This window comes from Penicillium rubens, assembly GCF_028828025.1.
Source record: "Penicillium rubens strain IBT 27055 chromosome Unknown utg000004l_segment0_segment0, whole genome shotgun sequence".
NCBI classification, from domain to species: Eukaryota; Fungi; Ascomycota; class Eurotiomycetes; order Eurotiales; family Aspergillaceae; genus Penicillium; species Penicillium rubens.
This window is the reverse complement of record NW_026890602.1, coordinates 3,551,484-3,571,905: the sequence shown is the minus strand read 5'-3', so window position 1 is coordinate 3,571,905 and position 20,422 is coordinate 3,551,484. Positions and strand designations below refer to the sequence as shown.

The window sequence follows — 20,422 nt, the reverse complement described above, 5'->3', positions numbered from 1 at the left end:
GCTATATAATACAAAGTCCACATTGTACCTTCCATGTCCTGCTTCGAACCGCGCTCAAACCAACCCCCGGAAATGCACCACCCATTTACCTCAAGCCTAAACAACCTGACCCCCACTACTCTCCGGCTTAATATATCCCTGTGTCTGGGGATGTCGCTGTTCCAAATCCCTAAACATCTTCTCCCTTATCGCAGCCGCAACCTCAGCATCCACCTCCTCAACCCTCTCACCAGCCCATCCATCCGTCCCCAGCGAACTAGGGAAACCAACCAACCGCCCGAAAGCGCGTCTCTGACTGCGCGCACCCCAAGCCCAGCCCGCGCCACGCCGAATCGGGAGATGATACATGTAAAACCCGATATAAGCGAAGAAAATCCCGATCGCCGCGCCGAAGAGAATATCAAAGCCATGGTGTCTGTAGTTGAACCAGCGCGACGCAGAAATAAAGAACGCCGTGGCAGTCGGCACGAACGCGATGAGCATCAGGTACACAGGGGGCGCGGCACCGCGTTTCCGCACAGAGGAATTGTCATCGGTGTGGCTCTGGTCTTCGACCGGGTAGCGCGGGAGATAGGGGAATGCGACGGAGAATTTGGAGCAGAGCCAGAGGGTTAGGTAGATTAGGCCGGCGAAGGAGACTGGATTGTATTAGCTGTTGAATTCATGGATACTGTTATTGTAATGGCGTCGTATCGCAGATGGGATCCACATAGACACGCTTATATGATTGTAGAATATACGATATAAGTCAGACTTACAAGAAGAATGCCCACTCGGAAAACTGGCAAAGCCATCAATGCGCAGCGAGTCACTCTTGACCCGACAGATCTCCCACGAAACCAGCGTCGCCGCACCACGCACCGACTCCCCAAGTCCTCCAACCGTGAACTCCGCCACGCGTGCAACGTCTGGATCGCAGCGCGCGAGAAGATCAGGTCTCGGCTTGCCGATTAGTGTCTTCAGTCCCTGTGTAGCTGTCCAGGCACTTGCAAGGGCGAGCGCAAGCCCCATCCAGCCGACGTTCCATTCCCAGAACTTGCGGCGGATGTATTGCGCGGCGGGGGGTTTGGGGGAGCCGGAGTTAGACCTGGAGGTGGCATTGGCTGGGACGAGAAGCCATGAGAGTAAGAGGACTATAACGGCTGGGGCGAAGAGGCTGACTAGGATGAGGGTTTTGTTTGATACGGTTTCTTTGGTGAGGGGGTAGCTGATGTTTGGGTCGGTTAGGCTGAAGGGGTGGTGGTTTGGGGATTGCCTGTAGAAGCCGTAGCCGATTAGGGCGATGCCGCTTGGGATTGTTAGTTGGATTGTTTGGATGGGTTGGATAGGGTTCGCGTACATGATGAATATCCAGTCGATTATGTAGGATAGGACTAGGAGCTTGGAGATGGCTGCGAGGCGTGTGACCGTCTCCTTGACGGGGATGGGCATGGTGCGACGCAATTAGGAATTAGGTATGATGGGATTGAGATCGAGAGATAAAGATGAGAATGTAAATGTAAATGCTAATGCTAATATTAATGGTATTGAAAGTGGACTCCGAATGTAGTGAAGTTCAAGAAGCAAAGGCCCCGAGGAACAGGGATGACGAAGAATTGTGGCGGAGTGGGAAGTTTAACGTCGATCTTCGATCTGCTCGAACATGTAGATAGTATAATAGTATACAGTAACCATTCGAAAGAATATGTGAATTATGAATAGGAATGCTAAAAATATAGTATTCGCATCATTGATTCCATAGACTCCACTTTCCTAAGTGTCTTTGAGCTGATCTATATATGATGTTCTACCTAGTATAAGTACCTACATATGAGGTATCACGTCTGTACATCCCTTGAATAGAAGAATTGACTCGACAGTGCTGATATTAGAAATACGGGAATGAGAATGTTTGATTCTCATCAATTTCCACATCAACACTAAGCCCATTTAAGCCGGGGAGGCCCTCCGCTCGCCTGCCCTGCAGTTGGGAACTGCATATGCATGAACCCGATGGGTTCGACCACTCTCACCATTAGGCCATGTTCATTCTAATCCAGGCTGCATTGGCGTGAAAAGAGCGCTTGGATTACAAATAGAATTGAGTCAGTAATTTCTGTGGCAGCGAATGGAAGCATGCTGTATTGAAATGGAACCCAATGCCCAAGTCTTTTTGCACACAACCTGAACATGAAGTTTCATGTGCGTGGATAGCCTCGATCGGTCAATGACAGGCTTGCGGTCCACTCAGATAGTCAAAGTCTTGATAATGAGTACCTAGGGTATTGTTTGACGTTAGAGATAGAAAGCGAGGTAAAACCAAACAAAAGACCTGTAAAAACCAGCCAGCTAGTTATACGCAGGGCCCTCGCGGTTAACAAATTCAATAATATCGACCGAGCGGCTACGTCATTGCAAACAAATAGCCAAAGAAAAAAGAACTAGAACCCAGTAATCATCCGGCGGCCCATCATAGCATCATTCAACTGTTTGTGAACCTGTTGAACTCCCTCGAACCGAATGAATCCGCACGATTCACTCTCCAAGTGGTTGAACAGACCGGCCAGGGAGTGGAACTCCTTCGGACAGCCGCGCTTGAGGCAGTGATAGACCTTCTCCTTGTGCACGGGCGAGTTGACATGCGACTCTAGGGCTTTTCCCGAATTGAACTTCTTCTTGCACAGGTAACACACCCAATAGCTACCGTTATAGGCGCTTCCCGTGACCTCGTAAGTGCAATCCTCCTCATCGTACCACGCGAGCTGCTTCTTGCAGACATAGCCGTTTGGATCAAGCTGTCGAATAGCCTGGTGGATGCGATGGCGGGACAAAACAAGTTTTTAAGTCTCAGAGGTACTAAGCATTCACGGAATTCCCTCTTTCATCCGGATTTTTGAAATTTGAATAGACTTATTTTCTACAATACGCCCGCAACCCTTAATTCGAGCCGCAGAAAATATATCGGTCTCAACAGTGAAACCTGGTTAAACTTCCCCTCTGTTAAATTTATTCTTACATTTTTACTACTCCTAAGCGTAGGGGGCTAGCTACTGTATAGTGTAGTAGATTGTTCTCTAGTTTGTTATAAAATACCTATGAGCCAGCTACGCTAGTCTGGACGGGCAAGAAAGGCACCAAAAAAGCATGAGGGATTTGAGATCAACTTTTAGTGAAGGAATTAGATAGTCTTCACTTTTCGCTCACCTCGTCCTCTTTTTTCGGTTTGAATTAATCTTCACGTTTCTCTGAATCACCTTCTTTTTCCAAAATATTACCACTAGAATACCTAAATACTACATAAAATGCACTAATTATACCTTTATGTATCATGGGCCGGGCCATGCTCATGTCTACCCAAAAGTGGGGATTTAGGTCGCTAGACCCCCTTTTTGATGTCATTCTAGATTCTAATCGACAGGCCCTCGAAGTAGCCATAATCTTTCAGTAGAGGGGCCACAATTGTGTCGAAAACCGACTCATCAAAGTAAGGATCCTCAAACCCATCCCCTTTACTTCGAGGCCAATACAAGCACTCTTTGACAACGTCTCCATAATTCGATCCACTTTCCCAATATACCGTTCGTAGCAACCTTGTTACGGTGTTGAGCGTAGACATATCATCAGAAGCCTCTCCATCTTCAGGCCGACGCAGTGCTGATATAGCCTTTCCTAGAGACAACTCTATCAAGGCTAGTGCGAGGGGAAACAGCGTTCCATTCGAGTGTCGGCTAGAGTCTTGACCATCGTGTACCCGGTAAGACAGTCCATTTGCGTCTGTTTCGGGTACATGTAGACCTGCGCGCAAGAGGTATGGGCGTTTGTACTGTGACTGTTGAGATCCCTTACCACGGAGGAAGAAAATATCTTTTGTTCTCCAGTGTTGCTGAAGCCAGGTTCCGTGTAGCTCGAGGAGACTGCACGCGAGTTGTGTTGCAAGGTAGAGTCTGTCTCGGCGGCTCAACTCCCCTGGGCTTTGGATGGGGGAATCAGGAGTGGATGGAGAGCCAATAAGGGTCTCTTGTAAAGAATGAAGATGCATTTCGCCTTGAAAGGTACGGACTAGGCTCATGTAGTACCCTGCCTCTGTGGCCTTGTTTCCGAATATGTAATCAATGGATTCGGGACTGGAATTCGGCGGTGTTACGTTAACCTGATCAAATGCGGAGCAGAGACCGGCGCTGGGTGCACGCAGAGTGGTTGGTATTGGCTGAATTCTTTCCAGACATTTTGTTTTAGGTAGTTCAAAACGTACTTTAGATTCTCGAGCTAACGGTTGAACTCCTGGATCGGAGTCTCGTGAGGTGCAAGGCAATTGGGCACTTTGATCAGTTTGCACTTTGATTTCATGCCAGCGCCTTCGGTCCTTTGTGGATGAACAGTTCTCCGGAGGGGATGCGATCATATAAAAGCTGGTAGTTTGGGGTGCAAGGTGGGTGTCATCTGTGCTATCCATGTAATTTGTGTTGAGCTGAAGGGCAACGAAGTGGGCATCTTGACATGAACATTGTCGGCATTTTTGGCCTTTTCCAATGATACCATAGAGAGCCTTTGCATGGGCTCTCTTTTCTCGGTATCGTTTGAGGTTTCTTCTTCGTCTCGCTGGTTTTGTGAGAGATTGTTCGCGGTGTTGGGATTGCTCGCTTATTGTTTTCAAGATCTGGTTTGTCTTGTCGATCTTGTCCAACAGATCTTCGTATATCGCTGTGTTGAAGATTTTCCGAAACTTGAGGGCGTTTAGGGGATTTATTGATACTGCCTGGAGGTAGAATAGATGTATTTTTAGTGACCTTGTCGCGTTAAGGGTTTTTCTCCGCTTGACTCACGCTAAAGTAATCTCCTGTCTCTAACCCGAGCTTGTGGGAAAGATCTTCCAACAAGCGACATAGTGCTCGCACTGTGCCAGTAAAGGGGGCATAGTCCCGGTCGAGCTTTTGTCTCAGTCGACTTTGAAATGTTGGGTCTTTCCACCCGGGACCTCTGGGGTTCTTGATCAAGTCGGACCTTTGATCATGGTCGTCGATCACACCCTCCAAAGAATGCTCCAAAGTATTAACCATCACAGCATACTGGGCACTAAGTCCACTTGAGAAGTCTTCTAGCTGCCATTTGTATCGTCGGAAGGCCTTGATCTTTTCGAGTCCCCGTGCATAATTATCCAACTGATTCACAACCAAGGGGAGGATAGCCAGAGCCACACCTGTTGCCTCTATTCCTGTGACCATGACCGAGTGACAGTATTGAAAGAAGCCAGAGAGCGGGGAGAAAACAAATCACAAATGTATGAGGGGTGAGATTGTACTTGATCTGTTTTACCCCGCAGCCCCTCAGCCTCGCATTCATTCTACCTGCTCCTCTACACCTTTAGCTCTTGTTCTTCTGTTCAAGTCACGACCACCACGCCAAATACACATGCCATGACCACAAATATCGCAACTGTGTTCAATGAGTGTCTGAAAGAGTTCACAGGATCGACCAACTCAGGCACTCTTACGCGGTATGACAATGAAGTCTCCAAACATCGCTGGTTGGACGAGCTCGGACGACTTCGGATATGGGCGGGAAATATTGGGGCTCATCAGACTGGCCAATCTTCCCTGGATTATCGGCTTCGAGATGCCTCCCACCTGAAGAATGAAACTGTCAAACTTTTGCAGCGATTGCTAAGACTACTTCGAGACCTGGGCGATGTCATGAAAGACGAAGATCAAGTTGAAAATGAAACCGATGATGAAGTTTTCTTCGAGGACAGCGACCTAGAGCTTGGGGAGGACAATGATATGACGGATATTCAGATGCTTTTTCAAAGTTTGCGAAACACTATCAACCTCCTGTTCCAAATATCAATGGCCATTCGCCGACCCGCCGACCACGATCGTCTTCTCGGAGTGAAAATCAAAGATGAATCATATTTTGAACCATGGGCCCAGCAACACATTTCCCACAAATTTCCAAATGCTATGATTTCTATAACTCATCGCCTCGGCGCTGCGATGGCGAGGCAAAAAGCGGTTTTGAAATATTTTGAGAGACATCGAGCAAAACTTGGCAAGGGCTTATCTGATAATGGAGATGTAGGTACCCAATTATCAGAAACAACAGCTACGGGTCTGGTATTAGCAGAAGACGCAGACCACCTCCAGTTTCTTGAAACAAATTCCACCTCCGGCATTTCCCAAACTTCCTATGCCCCCAGCATATTCACGTCTAATGAATCTCTCTCGGTTCCTAATCCACCAAAAGAATCTGCCGATGAAAACCCGTTCGAGTGTCCATATTGTTGTCTTGTCATCAAAATCAAGGGCAAGAAAGACTGGGCTCGTCACGTCTTTCGAGATTTAATGCCATATGTCTGCATATCCACAGAGTGCAGTACCCCATCGAAGCTATATGGAAGTCGTCGACAGTGGTATGATCATATGTGTCAGTCACACTCTATGTTGGCCCATCTGCAGAGTGGCTCGAGCTGCCCTCTGTGCCAAGTTCCACTCCATCCACCAGTGACTTTTGATCGACATGTTGGACATCATATGGAACAGCTGGCGTTGTTTGTTCTCCCACGCACAACTCCAAGTGAAGAAGCCTTTTCTAGAACAGCATCCAATGCTGCATCTTTGGCAGCTTTCGGAGATGAAAGCACACATTGTACTGATGCAGTTAAGGCGCCTCCTCAAATGGTAGATTGGACTAATCTTGATGATGAATCTTCTTATCCAGAAGATTTGTCATTGGACATAAACCATCTGCCACCAGAGTACTACTACGAGAAACCATCCAGCGCCGCTGACGATATCGAAGACCGCGAGCGCGAAGCTGAGAACTACCAGGCAGCCCGATCGGGCCGAACCTCAACAGCTGCACTGCCTCTCTCCACAGAGGCCTTGCTCCCTACCAAAGCGTCTCACCGCAACGGGAGCGAGAGTGGCAGCCAGAATAGTCGGTCGAACAGCAGCCGTGGCAGTGCCACAGCCTCACGGAAGGAGGAAGACGAGAACATGACGCTCGTGTTGAACGGAGTCCAAATTGGATTTACATCTGAAGCAGTTGCAGGCAAATCTATTAACATTCGTGCTGGGGAGACCGGAGCCGTTCGGTTGAACATCGGCGGCCCGCGGCCGCCCAAGCAGCATGTGAACGGTACCAGCTCTGATTATACGGGCGGCTCCAGCCGCCGGGAACTTGAAGATATGGTGCGGCGTCCCCGGAATGATAGGCGGTCGGAACGATCTAGTCTTGAGAAGACCGAAGGGAACAGCCACTCATTTCTTCTTGATGGTGATATGGGGGACCTGGAAAGTACCATTCTTCCGGCTGCCACCCAAGCTTGGAAGACGCATGCAGAGCATTCTACTGTCACATCAAATGAAAGCCATGATGCTGGGGTGTTGGTCAATGCCCCTGACAGCTGGCAGGTTGAAGAGCTTACTAGGACTATATCTCATGCGAACAATCGTACCGACGATTTGGAAGGCGGATCCTCATTCCATGATGGAAAGAAGAAAGCCGAGTAAGTTGTCTAATGATATACCCGTTGATAGAACTGCGCTGGTTTTGTGAAGACATATCTGATTACAGTCTGATGAGTTAGTGATAGTCTTATTACTTTCCAATGCCAATGGAAAGATTGCACATACAAAGGCCTATTCACGAGCCACGCAGCTCTCATGCGTCACATTCGGGAGATGCATCTTCCAGTACGTCAATTCAAGTGTCCCGTCCAAGAATGCGAGGGGGTTTTCTACCGCAAGGACAAACTGAAAGACCATCTATCCGAAATGCATCGGGTTCAACTTTGAGAATTCAGGCAGGTGTCATCAAATGTCCTGATGATCCTAAGAGAGAGGAGCAGTGGAAGGTTCCCGACAATTGGCAAGTCAGAAGACCTAGTCCCTTACGATTCTTCCACTCCTGTATTCCTTTGCCAGAAGTTGTTGTATCTTTACGACCGTTAGAAGCGCACGGAGCCATTCGTATTTATTGTGTGGCGAATGTAGAACCCGGCGTTTGCATTGGAAGCTTTGTCTCCGGAGGGAGAATGGACTAGCTTAAGGTTTCTCGTGTCGTTGCACCAAAGCTGCCGACATCGATACGAGTGGATGGCTGTGTGGAGCGGTAACCTTGCTCCCAACTTTTGATGGCGGTGCAAAGTCAATTGTTCGTCCATTATGGAGATGGATACAGTGATTGATAAGTGATTGAGGGAATTTTGTCACGGAATACTCATGGATCTCCCTAGGGAGAGCAGTCCGCACATCCATATGGAACGTTCCACTCGGGTGATAGGCGGTCGAGCGGCGGCTTGCCGGTAAAAGTTGCGGTGGGAAGGCGGCCGTTTCTGGCGCCAGAAGCTATCATTTTCGGCGTCAATTTCACAGATCCTTATATTCTATGTGTAATCGCCAAGACAAAATAGTTGTCGTCAACCACTCAATAGATTTAGCTTTCCCTCAGATGGAAGAGTTCCTCTTTTGTCGTCTAGGTGCTCGTCCATCTTCAGAAGAAGCTCAACCTGGAGCATTCGGTTTGTCTCTTGTAAAATCATGATTCCATGGTCATCCTAGTGTTTCATTAGCCACGGAAGAAAGCGTTACGACGAGCTTATACCAAAATAGACCGCTTCTTCTTTTCTATTCTTTTTCGCTTCCGTGATTAACTCGAGCCAGTCGTATTATCGATTGATTCAGCGAACACGCTCTCACAATCTAGGTATCTGTGATCACGCTAGGTACCTCGTTTAGGTCGTGAAATACCTGTCTCGGGGTTTAGTAATTCATAATCATCGACTATAACGCCCTAGTACCACCAGTCACAAAGCGAGTATTATCTCGTAAGAGAGGAAATAGAGAAATTGAAGCTGGTACTAGCCGGGGGAAATAGGTTATTTATTGAACCCTTCGACCGAGTCAGCTCCAGGAAGTACCTAGAGACTGGTGCTATCGCAATAGTCCAGGCGGCTTTGCACGATTGAACGCTAGCCTGTAGAGCCAACGAGGATTTGGTAAAGGGTGCAGCTGGCGACTGGGTCGAACTGGATAGACACGCAGGATGCGAGCGGTCATACGAAATTTGCCGTAGGTCAAGGAGAAATAAAATGGGTTGAACACGATCAGACGGATCAGACGACATCGCATTGTGGACTTTCAGATTCGGAGACCATGGATCTCAAATGGAGCTCATTAGCAACCACGGAAATGCAAACTCCATCGGCAACCATTGCTAGGAGTCTCACTCGGCGTATGCGTCCCCCAAACCTATGTGGGGTGCTGATGGACAGGGGCAAAGAGAGAGATGAAAGGGGTTGATTAGGTCAGAGGGCTTAGCTGGCGACGCATACGTCCCCTTGACTGTCTTAAGGGTGTAGATGCCCACTTCTCAAACGATTTGAAGTGCTTCAGTGTTGTACAGATGGCATTCTTGAGATTGAATCCATCTGGTCCAGGACGCTCGCTTGTTCATTGCGTTCAGAAAAAGGCTGAGCAGGTTCAATTGCCATGGGAAGTTCAGCTGATGCACACTCCAGCATGTGCCTCAGTCGACCCAGGTTGGAGTCTGGCGGAGATTGGTTGTGGAAGGTAGGGGAGTTTGGAAGTTCATGGTTGGTGAGGTCAGACAAAGCAAAGCCTTTTCAAGCACAATGGAGAGATGCTTCAGATCCTCCACGGTAGCTTCAGGCATAACTAACTCACTCATTGGGCTACTGTAGTTGTACTAACCTTCGGTGGACTGGAATAGCATCCCCGATACCGTGGCAAGCGCTCATATATATTAGTAACTTCAGCAAAACACATATTCCTACACAAGAGTTGAGCGCTTACATCAACCCACGTCTCACAATCCTTCCCACCCCTAAGGCTCGGCTCTAGAGTACTGTTCAAGATGGAGTTCATCTTCTGAATCTCATTTGAAAACATGGTGAAGAATCAAGAGGACGGGGATTCTGTTCCTTTAAGTAAGGTTTGGTGCCATGAGAAAGTGGCGGTTCGCCAGGTGGCTGTTCGAAACAGCTTTCTTTAGAGTCGCTGTTTTAAACCGCTGAAAGGGCGCTCGACCGACGACCGACACTGTAGAAGCATAGTGTAAAGTCAGTGGAAATATCAGCCTGTTATAACTTGTGGGCAAATGATACCATATGTACGTCCTTTAGGTTGGAGTCCCATTTTACTGTACAGTACATTCCTGTTCAGCCTTCGCTCTGGCGTTCGATGCAGCTAATTGTAAGAAACCATACCCTCACTATGACAGATCAGAAAGACTCGGTGAGAGTAAACGAGAGTGAACAACATAGACTCGGTGATAACAACGCAGAAGTATGCAAAGACATGACTGAATGCAGTCCCAATTGAAATTGATGTAGTGAGATAATGACCTATATGCTAGAGATAGCAATGTCATGATCAAACTGCATACTGCAAATGGATCTAGGCTTCTTTTGGAAGGAGCCTGGATGCCAATCCTGCATAGCAGAGATCTGCAGGATAACCCCACGAATTAGGGTTAGCGTTGTAAAGATGAAAACGTCCAGTATTGGAAATTAACTGGTATTTTCAACAGTAAATATATACAATCCAGAAATCTGGAAGCTAGCACTAGCCCTCAACCTCACGTTTCCGAGCTTTCTGACTCTTCCCAAGAACGACCGTACTTAGGTCGCCCACTGGTAGCGTGATAGGGAAATCTACCGCATCGAGTATCTGCGCAATGAAAATATGCCAAATAGGAATACACAGCGCGAAGTTGAACGCACCAGCCGCCTGTTGGTACATAAATCAGTACGAATCCAACCTGGAATAATAGGATAATTGCAACATACCTTTTGTAATTTCGCTGCCAGAACCAGGTTTCCCAGCGCCGTCTGGAAATATGTGCCTGCAAATAACCCAAACGTAATCACCAGCAGGAAGAGCGCGAGGAAGAGACAGATGTTGGTGCGGAGGGAGCAAATCATGTACACGAAAGTCAGGAGTGCGAGGGTGACATAGTAGAAGCCTGTAATGTATTGCATTAGGACTTGCACATATGCATAATCAGTGTAGTAGAAAGAACTCACCGACAGTGGCGCTGTATTCAGCCGTCTCCATGCCTTTTAGTGTGTTACCATCAGGCGAGTACATTGTTCCGACGGCAAAGAACGGCATGAGCGATGTTCCCTGGACGAGCCAGAATGTGCCTGTGACCCGAGGTTCTAATTAGCAAGGCATGGATGCATTCATGGTCCATGACCAATTGCACATACCATATGTAAAGAATAATGCACAGGAAAATGTATTCCCTAGGATCCATTCACCCACTGCTCCGAATATTTGTATCATTGCTCCGAAGAAGATATAGACCGGTCTAGCAGACGAAATTGTTAATATTGCTTGTGGCATCGCATCGGCGTTGTCTCTCTTATATGATAGCACCACCATTTCCTCCCGCTCCTCTCCAGCCCATAGTAAGCATTGCGGTGGGTGTGGCAGCTAACAAGAAACCCATCAATGAGATCGGCGTAGGATTGCCAAATGTGGAACGCAGCTTTCCTGCATTTGGTGTCTTGGGGCTGAGGTATAACTTTTCAAAGATATCTCGTGGTATAGGGAGCATAACACTTTCCGTGGTTTGATAGCGACGAAGCATCTTCGCAGTAGAGGTATCATGCTTGTCGCTGATGTTGTCGTCGGACATTTCGGGATTGAAGGGGCAGATTCTATCTCTTTTAAAGGGAAACCTAGCAAATCAAGTGAGACGGCGGCTCAATGGTGCTGATTGTGAACTGGAAAATAGCTTGGAAAAGGAAAGACATAAACCAAACCACGGTCCATAGCCCCCTTTATGCTCTTTCATCCAGTCCATAATCCAGCTGTATATCTTGCCACCTTCTTGTTTGGACCAAACCTCCGCATTATGCCCCACGAGCCCCACGAGCCCCACAACCCCGGGGTTATTCTGTCGGAACCTTGGAAGCCAACAGGTCGGCACCCCCTGTCTCAGACCATAGCGCGAAGTCCGACCTGCGCGGTCTGCCTTGCGAAGGTCGCAATCGGGTAGTATGATTCGCTGATCAAACCAGGGTAAATTTTGAACGGCTTGGAACGACCACTTATCCTCTCCAGGTATCCGCATCGGCGTGGGGTAGACAGTGGAGTGAACATTGTATGGCGGCTAGACCCGCTTCCCCGGGTTCGGTTGTGTTTCCCCGCAATGCTGTTAAAAGCCGAGGCAGTCAATCTGTAAGCCGGCTGCTTAGTGGTTGCATAGTTCCCTTGCGACAGTGGTGATTGAGGTATAAAGGGCTGCACTCACTGGAGATAGGCTCGCCAAGACCCGGCTATACTTTCTTGGCTGGCGGGTGGCGCCCATAGAAAGTGCTTTCAGTAAAGCTTGCTTCGGACAGGCCATCTTGGCAGCCTCGGCAGTTGGGCTGGCGGACGGTTCCCCGGGGAGGGAACCCCGGGGATACTCCGGGGGCATTCCCCGAAGCCAGCCAACTTTTGGCTAGATGATATTCCGACATATGGATTGTGTGGATCTGGACAAAACCTGGCACTTCAGTGGAGCCTCAAGGGGGGTGATCTGTGAGGTCAGGAACAAGGATTATTGTAGTCAACCGAACAATCAATCTCAACAAGTGGGTTGGGGATTGTACAATATCGTATACCGCCATTGCTGCAATCGCCAGGTCCCATTAGACAAGCCCAAGAGACTCATTCAGGAAGTGCAAGGGGATTATTCGCCATCAGACTGTGCGACAAGGTGTAGATCCTCCTCCTTCTTGGAAGAAGAATGGTTTACGATGCAAGAAATAGATCTAGACAGCTGCACCTCATACACACTAAGAGCCAAATCTAAAGGCGGTAGGGCACTTGATGTAAACAACCTAGAGTCTCCTCTAAAAGCGCGAAGAAGCTGGCGTCGGTGCGCGTAATAAGACATGTACAAGGGCGCCGGGGACGTCAAGCAGCACAGGGTAAAATATGATAGCACACATCTTCTCCAAGCGCCCGGTCAAGCCGAACAGTTGATGAAAAGGTGAAAAGTGTTTGTGTCCAAAAATTGCGTAGTCGGAAATCCGACTACGACGTCCAGGTGCAGGCATTTGCCAGAAAACTACCACCAGACCTGAGAAGAGAAGAGAAGAGAAGAAAGGAAAGACGTCCGGGGTGACTGGCCCGTTTTATACCTCAGCATCGGAGCTCGGAGTTCAATTCTTCCGCATCTAGGTATGAAAATCGAAAATCCCGTGATTCAGTCGTTTGCACGGGGTGGTGAGATATTGAGACACTGAGTGCAGGATACCACGTGGATGTGACCAGCGATCCAATCAGCGGCTGTTAAACCCTACTTTGTGGCACGTGCGCGGCCCTGCAGCCCTACAGGTAATCGTGGCAACCTTGGAAGTTCATGAACATCTACTCTATGTTGTTGGGCCCAATAATTATGAAGAAAGCTGGAATTCGAGTAAGCTGACTGCCATGTAGATCCGATCTTGGCCGGGAAGGGTTTCGATTAGAAATCCAAATGCTTCACCTGGGCAGCCCCATCGAGTCTACCGAGCTAGTTCTCCTCTTCTCATTCTCTATACCTGAAAGCTACCCAGGTACAATTCACTCTCTAATTTACCGTTCAGGAAGACAAATGACGGGGACGTTCGGGAGCTTCACTTAAAATATCGACCACAAGATTTATTATTCACAAGATTAACATTAAATGGACACCATAGTGACTTTTTCTGGCAGCTATGCTTAAAACTTCTAGTTAATACACCGAAGGCCCGAGACTTACTAGATCCCGCGACCTCCTACGAAAAATATAAGTCCGATTGATAACCAATTCTCCCGATTTGACCTTTCCATAGAAGTAATCCAACATGGCTTCAGCCACTTCATGAACTGCGTCCTCGTCGGGCAGTTCGCCAGCGACGCGGATTGATAAACAATGGGAGTACCTGTGGTGCATGGGTAATTCGTCGACTGTAACCTGTCGGTTCACAACGCGGTACATCATAAGACGGATCAAGTCTAGATTGTTGATCCTGGCCTCTTCCGGGTAAAAGTACACTGTGGCCCACACAACGTGTTGTCCTGATGGGCCGTCGGCTATGGGAAGGTCGGTAATGCGTGTCCTGAACGCGGTGCGTGTAGACATATTGATCTTTTTGTTGGGGTATTGAATATAGGGATGAGCTTGGAGATTGGAGGTACTGAGAGTTTTGTTTTCTCTTCTCTGGGGCAAGGAGGGAGATAGGGTTGGGTATTCTCCCCCCGAATGGTGGTAGTATCTATAGGAGGTGACGATGTTTAAATACCCAACACTGAGACAGGAGGATATGTCCTATTATAGTAGGCTTGGGCCGTTGATAGAAACAAAGGATATTTTGTGAAGAACCGCTTTGTCGAGTCTCATGTACTAATTATGGAATGTACTCGGCAAATCATTCGAATCCTTCTTTCTTTCGCCTTGAGATAAAAGGGCGTGAGCCTTTGGCATGAGATCTCTTTGTTATCGGGATAGCCATGGAATATACCAAAACAAGAGACAAAGCGATCTTCCATTTCTCATCATTCTATTACATTCTTTGTCCATCTACCATATCAACAAAAGAAATCCACTCAGGTCAATGAAAACCCCAACCCCAACACCTAAAACGCATCCGACCTTAAATGAAGTAATCGAAATAGTCTCTCCCGATCAATCTCAATATTCCCCGCCGCACATCCAGCCTGATAAAAAAGCGCCAACTCCAACGCATCCCTAAGAAAAGCATCAAAATACAAATCCCGAAACCGCGCAAATGCCCAATAATCCCCACGGGCGGGTAACGAGAGACATCCCATGACTCTGTGGTGCATAGGCTCGGGGGTAACCGATACACTGACATTTGTTTTCTTAGAGATACTGGCGTGAATGGTCTCTGCCACGAGATCCATGAACTCCGCGTCTGTTTTGTTGCGGTTTTCTGGGGTCGCGACGAATACGTTTACCCATACTATAGGTCCGCGGATGTGGCATCTTTCGTCGGTGTAGATCCCGTTGTGGGTGAACATACCTTCTTGTACCGTATTCGGCCTTGGTTTGTACTGGGTCGCCATTTTGTAGAAGGAAAGCTCTTTTCCTAAGAGATCACATCTTACTTAGGTACGGATCTCAGAATAGGCAATGCCACCCTGGTGACATGGGAATTTATGAGATATGCTCGTAATATTATATAGTTGAGGTGCTCTCAGGTCTTTGTTTGGATTGACGGTCTATATTTCTTTGGTACAATGGCTTTCTCGCATCAATTGAAGATGAGCTAGAAGTGGTCTCTATTGGATGGCTAAGACAAAGACCTTTCGGGTTTTGTGATTTCTAGATAGCTGTGTAATGTATGTTGCTCATGCATATTTTATCTTCATTCTTGTCTATTGGCTTGTCATCTAATGTCATGCACTGCAAATTCCTAAGAAGTGGCTGCTCTGAGTGAAACACTCACTATACAATCTCACAAAGGCGCCGGGCCACCTCACAGCTTAATCCACCTCCCCATCCAAGTCTCAACAATCTCTTTAGCCTCATCAACCAAACCAAGGTCAAGCAACAACTGTGTCGTCCCCCGCACAGCGGAATCCAACGCGGAAAATATCCAAGCATGAGTATAACTAGTATGCTCCCCAATAAAGATCGTCTTAAACTCCGTCTGATAGTAAGCAGGCAAATACAGTTCCTGCTGCCCAACAAGCGGACTAGCCCAAGCACCCGCCTGATGCTGATCAACCCCCCAGCACTGGCGATCATAGACACCGGTAAACTGCTCAGCAGCAATTTCACCATGCACCTCAACCATCGTGCGTTGAATGAGTGCAACATGTTCTTCCTCGCTCAGCGCAGCGGCCGACCGAGCCGGTGTCCCCGAGATATACGACGCCAGGATCACACCCGGTCCGGTCGCATTCATGTTGAAGGAGGGGTAGCAGACACTCCCAACGCCGGGGACATCGACTGACCCGCATCCGCCGAAAATGGGCTCTTCCATGTGTTCCCAGAACCGGGTCTTGTAGAGCAGCGACATCTTGCACGAGGGGCTGTAGTTCATGGTTGAGATTGCCCGGCTCAGGAGCGACGAGTACCGCGGTAGATCCCACAGTCTGACTTTACTGAATGGTGCAGCGATGACTGCGTAGTCGTATTCCTTTGTTTCTGGCACCATCTGGAAGGGATCGTCGCGCCATGCGACGGCGACCTTGCCCGTTGTCTCGTTGTAGATTACTCCTTCGACTGTGCGGTTGAGGGTTGTCTTCTCTGCGACGTGTGGGTAGAATGCGCGGGGGAGGGATTCCAGACCCTTGTCGATGGTGCGCCATTTTGTGGCTGCGAAGTAGACGTCGTCGTAGAGTCCGCCCCAGATTGGGGAGTTGTCCGAGCTGGCGACGTAGTCGGTTATATTGGCGTCGTAGCCCATTGCGTATTTCAAGTACCCGGCCTCGGACCAGTGGAACATGCCGTCTTCTACGGCTTGCTTGTGGGCTTGGTACATGTTGGTTGCGATCTTGCGGATTGTCTCCCGGTTGTTGATTGTCGTGTAGTTCTCGAATGCGGATTCTGCTTCTGCGACAGCCGTTTCGTTGGATGACGCTGCCTTGTAGACTAGTGATGAGTTGGCGGCTACTTGAGCGGCACTGGGAATTCGACCGTTGGAGAGGCGGTTGCCGCCTGAGGCTGCGGGCACATTGGGGCTATTCTGTATAAAGGGGATGAAGTTGACCTGGAGGTCTGGGCTATGTTTGTTCATCTTGTTGAGAACGTCTGCGAGTTGGAAGACCATACGGTGATCTTGGATTTCGAGAGTCTCGTTTGTGTCGGCATAGGTGATGCTGACTGGGAATCGCATTGGTCCCATCTCCTGATATTGGTATTGATCTGGAGTGGTGTTGTTGAGGTATTTGGTACGAATACGACCACCAACTCTCCCAGACGATTCGTATATGTGCCAATCATGAATACCAACGGACTCGAGCAGCAAACTCGTCATCAAGCCGGATATTCCACCGCCTAGAATAGCAACAGAGGTACTTTTTGCTTTGGAAACAAAGGCTTGGTTGTTTTTCTTCGACTTCATGTAAGCCACTCCGTCAAACCACGGCCCCATGGCATCTGCCACGTCGGCGATACTCTCGCGCTTCTTGACAGGTGATGAGACCATGATGGGAGAAGAGCGTCCCACAAGCGTTGATCCGGAGAAAGCATGCAGACAATGTGAATGGGGTGCGTCAGATGGTGTGGTCCAAACGAATCGCTCTGGTTGCGCTTCGCGTTTCACGAACGTGCTCCCGATCTCATGGTGACTCTGCATCGGATCTTGGATCCCACATTCCCCGTAGACGAGCTGCAGGTGACCTTCGAACTGCTCGTCCAGGTATTCAACGTGAATGTTGTGCAAAGAGTCGGCGGTTACACCCCCGGGACTGTGGAATCGTATCACCTCGATGTTCCTCCCCGCGACCCCGGCTAGGCTTAGGCCTGATAGACTCAAGCCCAGGAGGGTATGTTGTAGATATACTTTCATCCTTGATCTAGACTGGGATAATGTGGAAATAAAATACGAGCGCTTGGTGATAGTCTATTCATCTCCATGCTTACCGGACACATTTTATATGTCTTTCTTTTGCTTGCATCGAGTGTTATCGGAATAGTAAAGCCGGTATCTCGAGTTATCACTATCTTTGAGGTGATCCACTGCATATCTCTTACCTAGCGATGACATCGTAGCTGGAGAAGATGCGTAGATACGAGGTCTGCTCCCACGATGTTATGCATAGTTGCTATCCATAGCCTCGTACTTGGCCAGCGTCGATATCATCCATCTCAGGTCGTTACGTAAATCACAACATGTCAAATGTCTGCAAGTGTTCAGTTAGAGTCTCAAATCTGGCTTATAAATTGGGGATTTGTTGAGTACAGCCTGTCAGTGGCTGTCGGTTGCCCTTATCAGGGCGGGATTTCTTCCGACGCTCTACGTTATCTCAGACTGGTGAGCTACCTAACCCGGGGTGTCTGGGTATTCCACATGTGCATATTAATTGCGGGGAGGTCTTTGTCAAGATATGAGTTTGGCCTGGGTCGGCAATCTTGGTATTCTTATCATTTGAATCCGTAGATGTAACAATCTAGGCAGGTACACCCGTAAACCGGAGGATAAGCAAATGGCCAATACGCTCGGGCTTGGCAGTAGGTTCTTGGCACGCCCTTCCTGAGGAAGTGAACACCTTCTGGAAAAGCCGAGATACAACAGTTATCATCAAAGGCAGATAGATGTATACTTGGAAATTAAACCAATCACAGGCCGCTCCCTCACCTACTATGGGTTGTCTTGCCATCTCTACCCCCGAAAACACCCGTTGATACCTCATCAATATACCCTTTACTTTCGGTATCCAACTGGTCTCTTCATCGAGCAAGACCATGGGAATCTTGATCTGCTCCCAACTTTCCAGTTGACTACATGTGCTGTTTTACAAAGACGTCTGGTCAGATAACATTATATTAAACCCCCGATGTCTTCATAGGGCGGAGACAGATCAGAGATAAGAAAGGATTATAGAAAGATATTAAAGTGAAATAATCCCATGCTCGGTACTTCCAGGGCTATCACCGGCATGTACTCGGAAGGCGTCGGACCCACGCGGGGAAATGTCCGATATCACGTGTTTATGCCTGAATATGAATACATTCTTGCCTGGATCGAGTCTTGCTCTTGATAACTATGCATTTCAACTCCGATAAACGCAATAACGTGACTCAAGATGGTTCAAAATCAACTAAAACGGAAACCTGGACAGGAGACTTTCCAACCCGATACAGGCAACCTCAGCACAATCATCATAAAAGCAGTCGGCGAGGATACCTCGAACATCATCCAGACCATGCTGAACACCAAGACAATCAAAGTGGAATTTACACTCCAGGAAGTAACTTCTAGGTAACCCGTGCAGGACGGGCCGGTTTGGAGTCTCCAATGCCATTTCCGGGCCAAGTTCCTCCATATCACCTAGTAGGGAATCAAGAAGATCGAGCTGGTCGCAGACTTCCCAACAGTTCTCCATCGTGAAGCCATCGTGTTGTAGGGTGTGTATGATGCACTTCAAAGTGGCTGTGAAGTCTTTGTGAGCTTCGTTGAAGTGCTGTTCAAGCTCCTGGCAACCTTCGGATGGATTCATCTCTGGGAGGGAGGGTGTTACTGTAACACCCAAGGTCCTCGTTATGAGTGGTATAGGCAACTTTTGTAGCGATAACCTAAGAATGTAGAGCTCGTAGGAAACTGTCCCAACAATGATAGCTCCCAAATGTGGATGGGATTGAAACTGTTTAAGATCTTCCAGCTATCTTTAATACTGACATTGGAACGACAGTGAAGATATGGAAATCAATAGAAGTCAGAGTACTCATTGTTAGGATTTCTTTTCTGTTCTTCAGTCAGAGTCTTAGATAGGTGAATAAAGGAGTTTATTGTTCTTGTTCAGAGTTACTGCATATGTCTAGGACGAGCGACAAAGGGGAAATTCCAAGAAAACATCGTTGAAAGAGATTTCATAGGAAAGATGAAGTGCTCTTCCATAACTAAGACATGGTGTATGTAAATAATGAAAGAGTGGATTATAACTCCATAATGCAAGTTTCATATATCAACGCTAAAAACGCAGAAAGTGCACAATCGTCAATCATCACATCAATCATCAGTCACAACATATCGTTGTCTCCTCCAATTTCCGTGTCTCATCCTGCACGTCATCGATTCCCACCGTGACAACCATCCAATCACACAAGAACTTGCCCAGCCCCGCCCCGATGAAGATGCAAATAATCACATAGACATTGAAGTACATGGCCAACAACATGGTGATATAAGCCCCTGCAAAGGTGACTGCATGAATCACAGACCTCGTCAACTGCTGCAAAGGCGTCGCTCGAAAAGTCACGGCCGTTCTGGCCGATTCACATTTCTTGGCAAACGTGCCGTGCGCGGCTTGGCGCTCAAACTGGCGCGTCAGGAAGTTGTCGTATTCCCGCCCAATGCGCCGACAGAACTCGACCAGTACAACAAGCAGAATGGTGCCAATGCAGGTCGCAGCAAACATGCCATTATTCTTGATCTGCCATCCAGTGGATAGGAAGCAGGCATCGATCGTGTGAAAATTAAACAGCATCTGGACTTTTGGTCAGCGAATCCACTTGAAATCTCCGAATCTCTTGGCACCCACCGAGACTTTGCAACTGCTCGAGCTGCTGCCATGATCCATGCCCTCCATCTTGACTGGTGTTCTGGGTATGGGAGGATGAGGATTTGAGGAAATGGCGTGTCCGATATCAGAGCTCGAGGCCGACAGTCTTTATAGTAACCTGGTCCCTCCCCACCTGCGCTAAGTCGAAGTGGAGCAACCCAGCGATGGTGTGGGAGAAATGTGCTCAAATCGCCGCAAATGTGAGATGGCCA

General features: G+C 48.2%; 10 protein-coding genes across 10 annotated transcripts; 1 reads left to right on the top strand and 9 right to left on the bottom strand.

Moving 5' to 3' along the window:
- Positions 1-96: 96 nt before the first annotated feature.
- On the bottom strand, positions 97-1,431 carry N7525_011310 (phosphatase PAP2 family protein; the record flags this gene model as incomplete). The annotated part of the gene is made up of 2 exons (XM_061215440.1): positions 97-638; positions 759-1,431. The coding sequence occupies 2 exons, from the start codon at positions 1,429-1,431 to the stop codon at positions 97-99; spliced, it is 1,215 nt and encodes a 404-aa protein (XP_061067952.1).
- Positions 1,432-3,379: 1,948 nt separating this feature from the next.
- Positions 3,380-5,201, bottom strand: N7525_011309 (uncharacterized protein; the record flags this gene model as incomplete). The annotated part of the gene is made up of 2 exons (XM_002560938.2): positions 3,380-4,735; positions 4,803-5,201. The coding sequence occupies 2 exons, from the start codon at positions 5,199-5,201 to the stop codon at positions 3,380-3,382; spliced, it is 1,755 nt and encodes a 584-aa protein (XP_002560984.2).
- A 192-nt stretch (positions 5,202-5,393) lies between these two features.
- N7525_011308 (uncharacterized protein) lies at positions 5,394-7,487 on the top strand (the record flags this gene model as incomplete). The annotated part of the gene is made up of 1 exon (XM_061215439.1): positions 5,394-7,487. The coding sequence occupies one exon, from the start codon at positions 5,394-5,396 to the stop codon at positions 7,485-7,487; it is 2,094 nt and encodes a 697-aa protein (XP_061067951.1).
- Positions 7,488-9,504: 2,017 nt separating this feature from the next.
- Positions 9,505-9,887, bottom strand: N7525_011307 (uncharacterized protein; the record flags this gene model as incomplete). Its single annotated transcript, XM_061215438.1, has 2 exons — positions 9,505-9,653; positions 9,809-9,887. The coding sequence occupies 2 exons, from the start codon at positions 9,885-9,887 to the stop codon at positions 9,505-9,507; spliced, it is 228 nt and encodes a 75-aa protein (XP_061067950.1).
- Positions 9,888-10,562: 675 nt separating this feature from the next.
- On the bottom strand, positions 10,563-11,640 carry N7525_011306 (putative plasma membrane ammonium transporter (Ato3); the record flags this gene model as incomplete). Its single annotated transcript, XM_061215437.1, has 5 exons — positions 10,563-10,727; positions 10,787-10,962; positions 11,024-11,143; positions 11,210-11,310; positions 11,441-11,640. The coding sequence occupies 5 exons, from the start codon at positions 11,638-11,640 to the stop codon at positions 10,563-10,565; spliced, it is 762 nt and encodes a 253-aa protein (XP_061067949.1).
- A 1,931-nt stretch (positions 11,641-13,571) lies between these two features.
- Positions 13,572-14,100, bottom strand: N7525_011305 (uncharacterized protein; the record flags this gene model as incomplete). Its single annotated transcript, XM_061215436.1, has 2 exons — positions 13,572-13,610; positions 13,738-14,100. The coding sequence occupies 2 exons, from the start codon at positions 14,098-14,100 to the stop codon at positions 13,572-13,574; spliced, it is 402 nt and encodes a 133-aa protein (XP_061067948.1).
- Positions 14,101-14,594: 494 nt separating this feature from the next.
- Positions 14,595-15,044, bottom strand: N7525_011304 (uncharacterized protein; the record flags this gene model as incomplete). Its single annotated transcript, XM_061215435.1, has 1 exon — positions 14,595-15,044. One exon carries the CDS (start codon positions 15,042-15,044, stop codon positions 14,595-14,597), a length of 450 nt encoding a protein of 149 aa, XP_061067947.1.
- Positions 15,045-15,457: 413 nt separating this feature from the next.
- Positions 15,458-17,497, bottom strand: N7525_011303 (flavin monoamine oxidase family protein; the record flags this gene model as incomplete). The annotated part of the gene is made up of 1 exon (XM_002560932.1): positions 15,458-17,497. One exon carries the CDS (start codon positions 17,495-17,497, stop codon positions 15,458-15,460), a length of 2,040 nt encoding a protein of 679 aa, XP_002560978.1.
- Positions 17,498-18,749: 1,252 nt separating this feature from the next.
- N7525_011302 (uncharacterized protein) lies at positions 18,750-19,148 on the bottom strand (the record flags this gene model as incomplete). Its single annotated transcript, XM_061215434.1, has 1 exon — positions 18,750-19,148. One exon carries the CDS (start codon positions 19,146-19,148, stop codon positions 18,750-18,752), a length of 399 nt encoding a protein of 132 aa, XP_061067946.1.
- Positions 19,149-19,664: 516 nt separating this feature from the next.
- Positions 19,665-20,237, bottom strand: N7525_011301 (copper transporter family protein; the record flags this gene model as incomplete). The annotated part of the gene is made up of 2 exons (XM_002560930.1): positions 19,665-20,135; positions 20,190-20,237. The coding sequence occupies 2 exons, from the start codon at positions 20,235-20,237 to the stop codon at positions 19,665-19,667; spliced, it is 519 nt and encodes a 172-aa protein (XP_002560976.1).
- Positions 20,238-20,422: the final 185 nt, after the last annotated feature.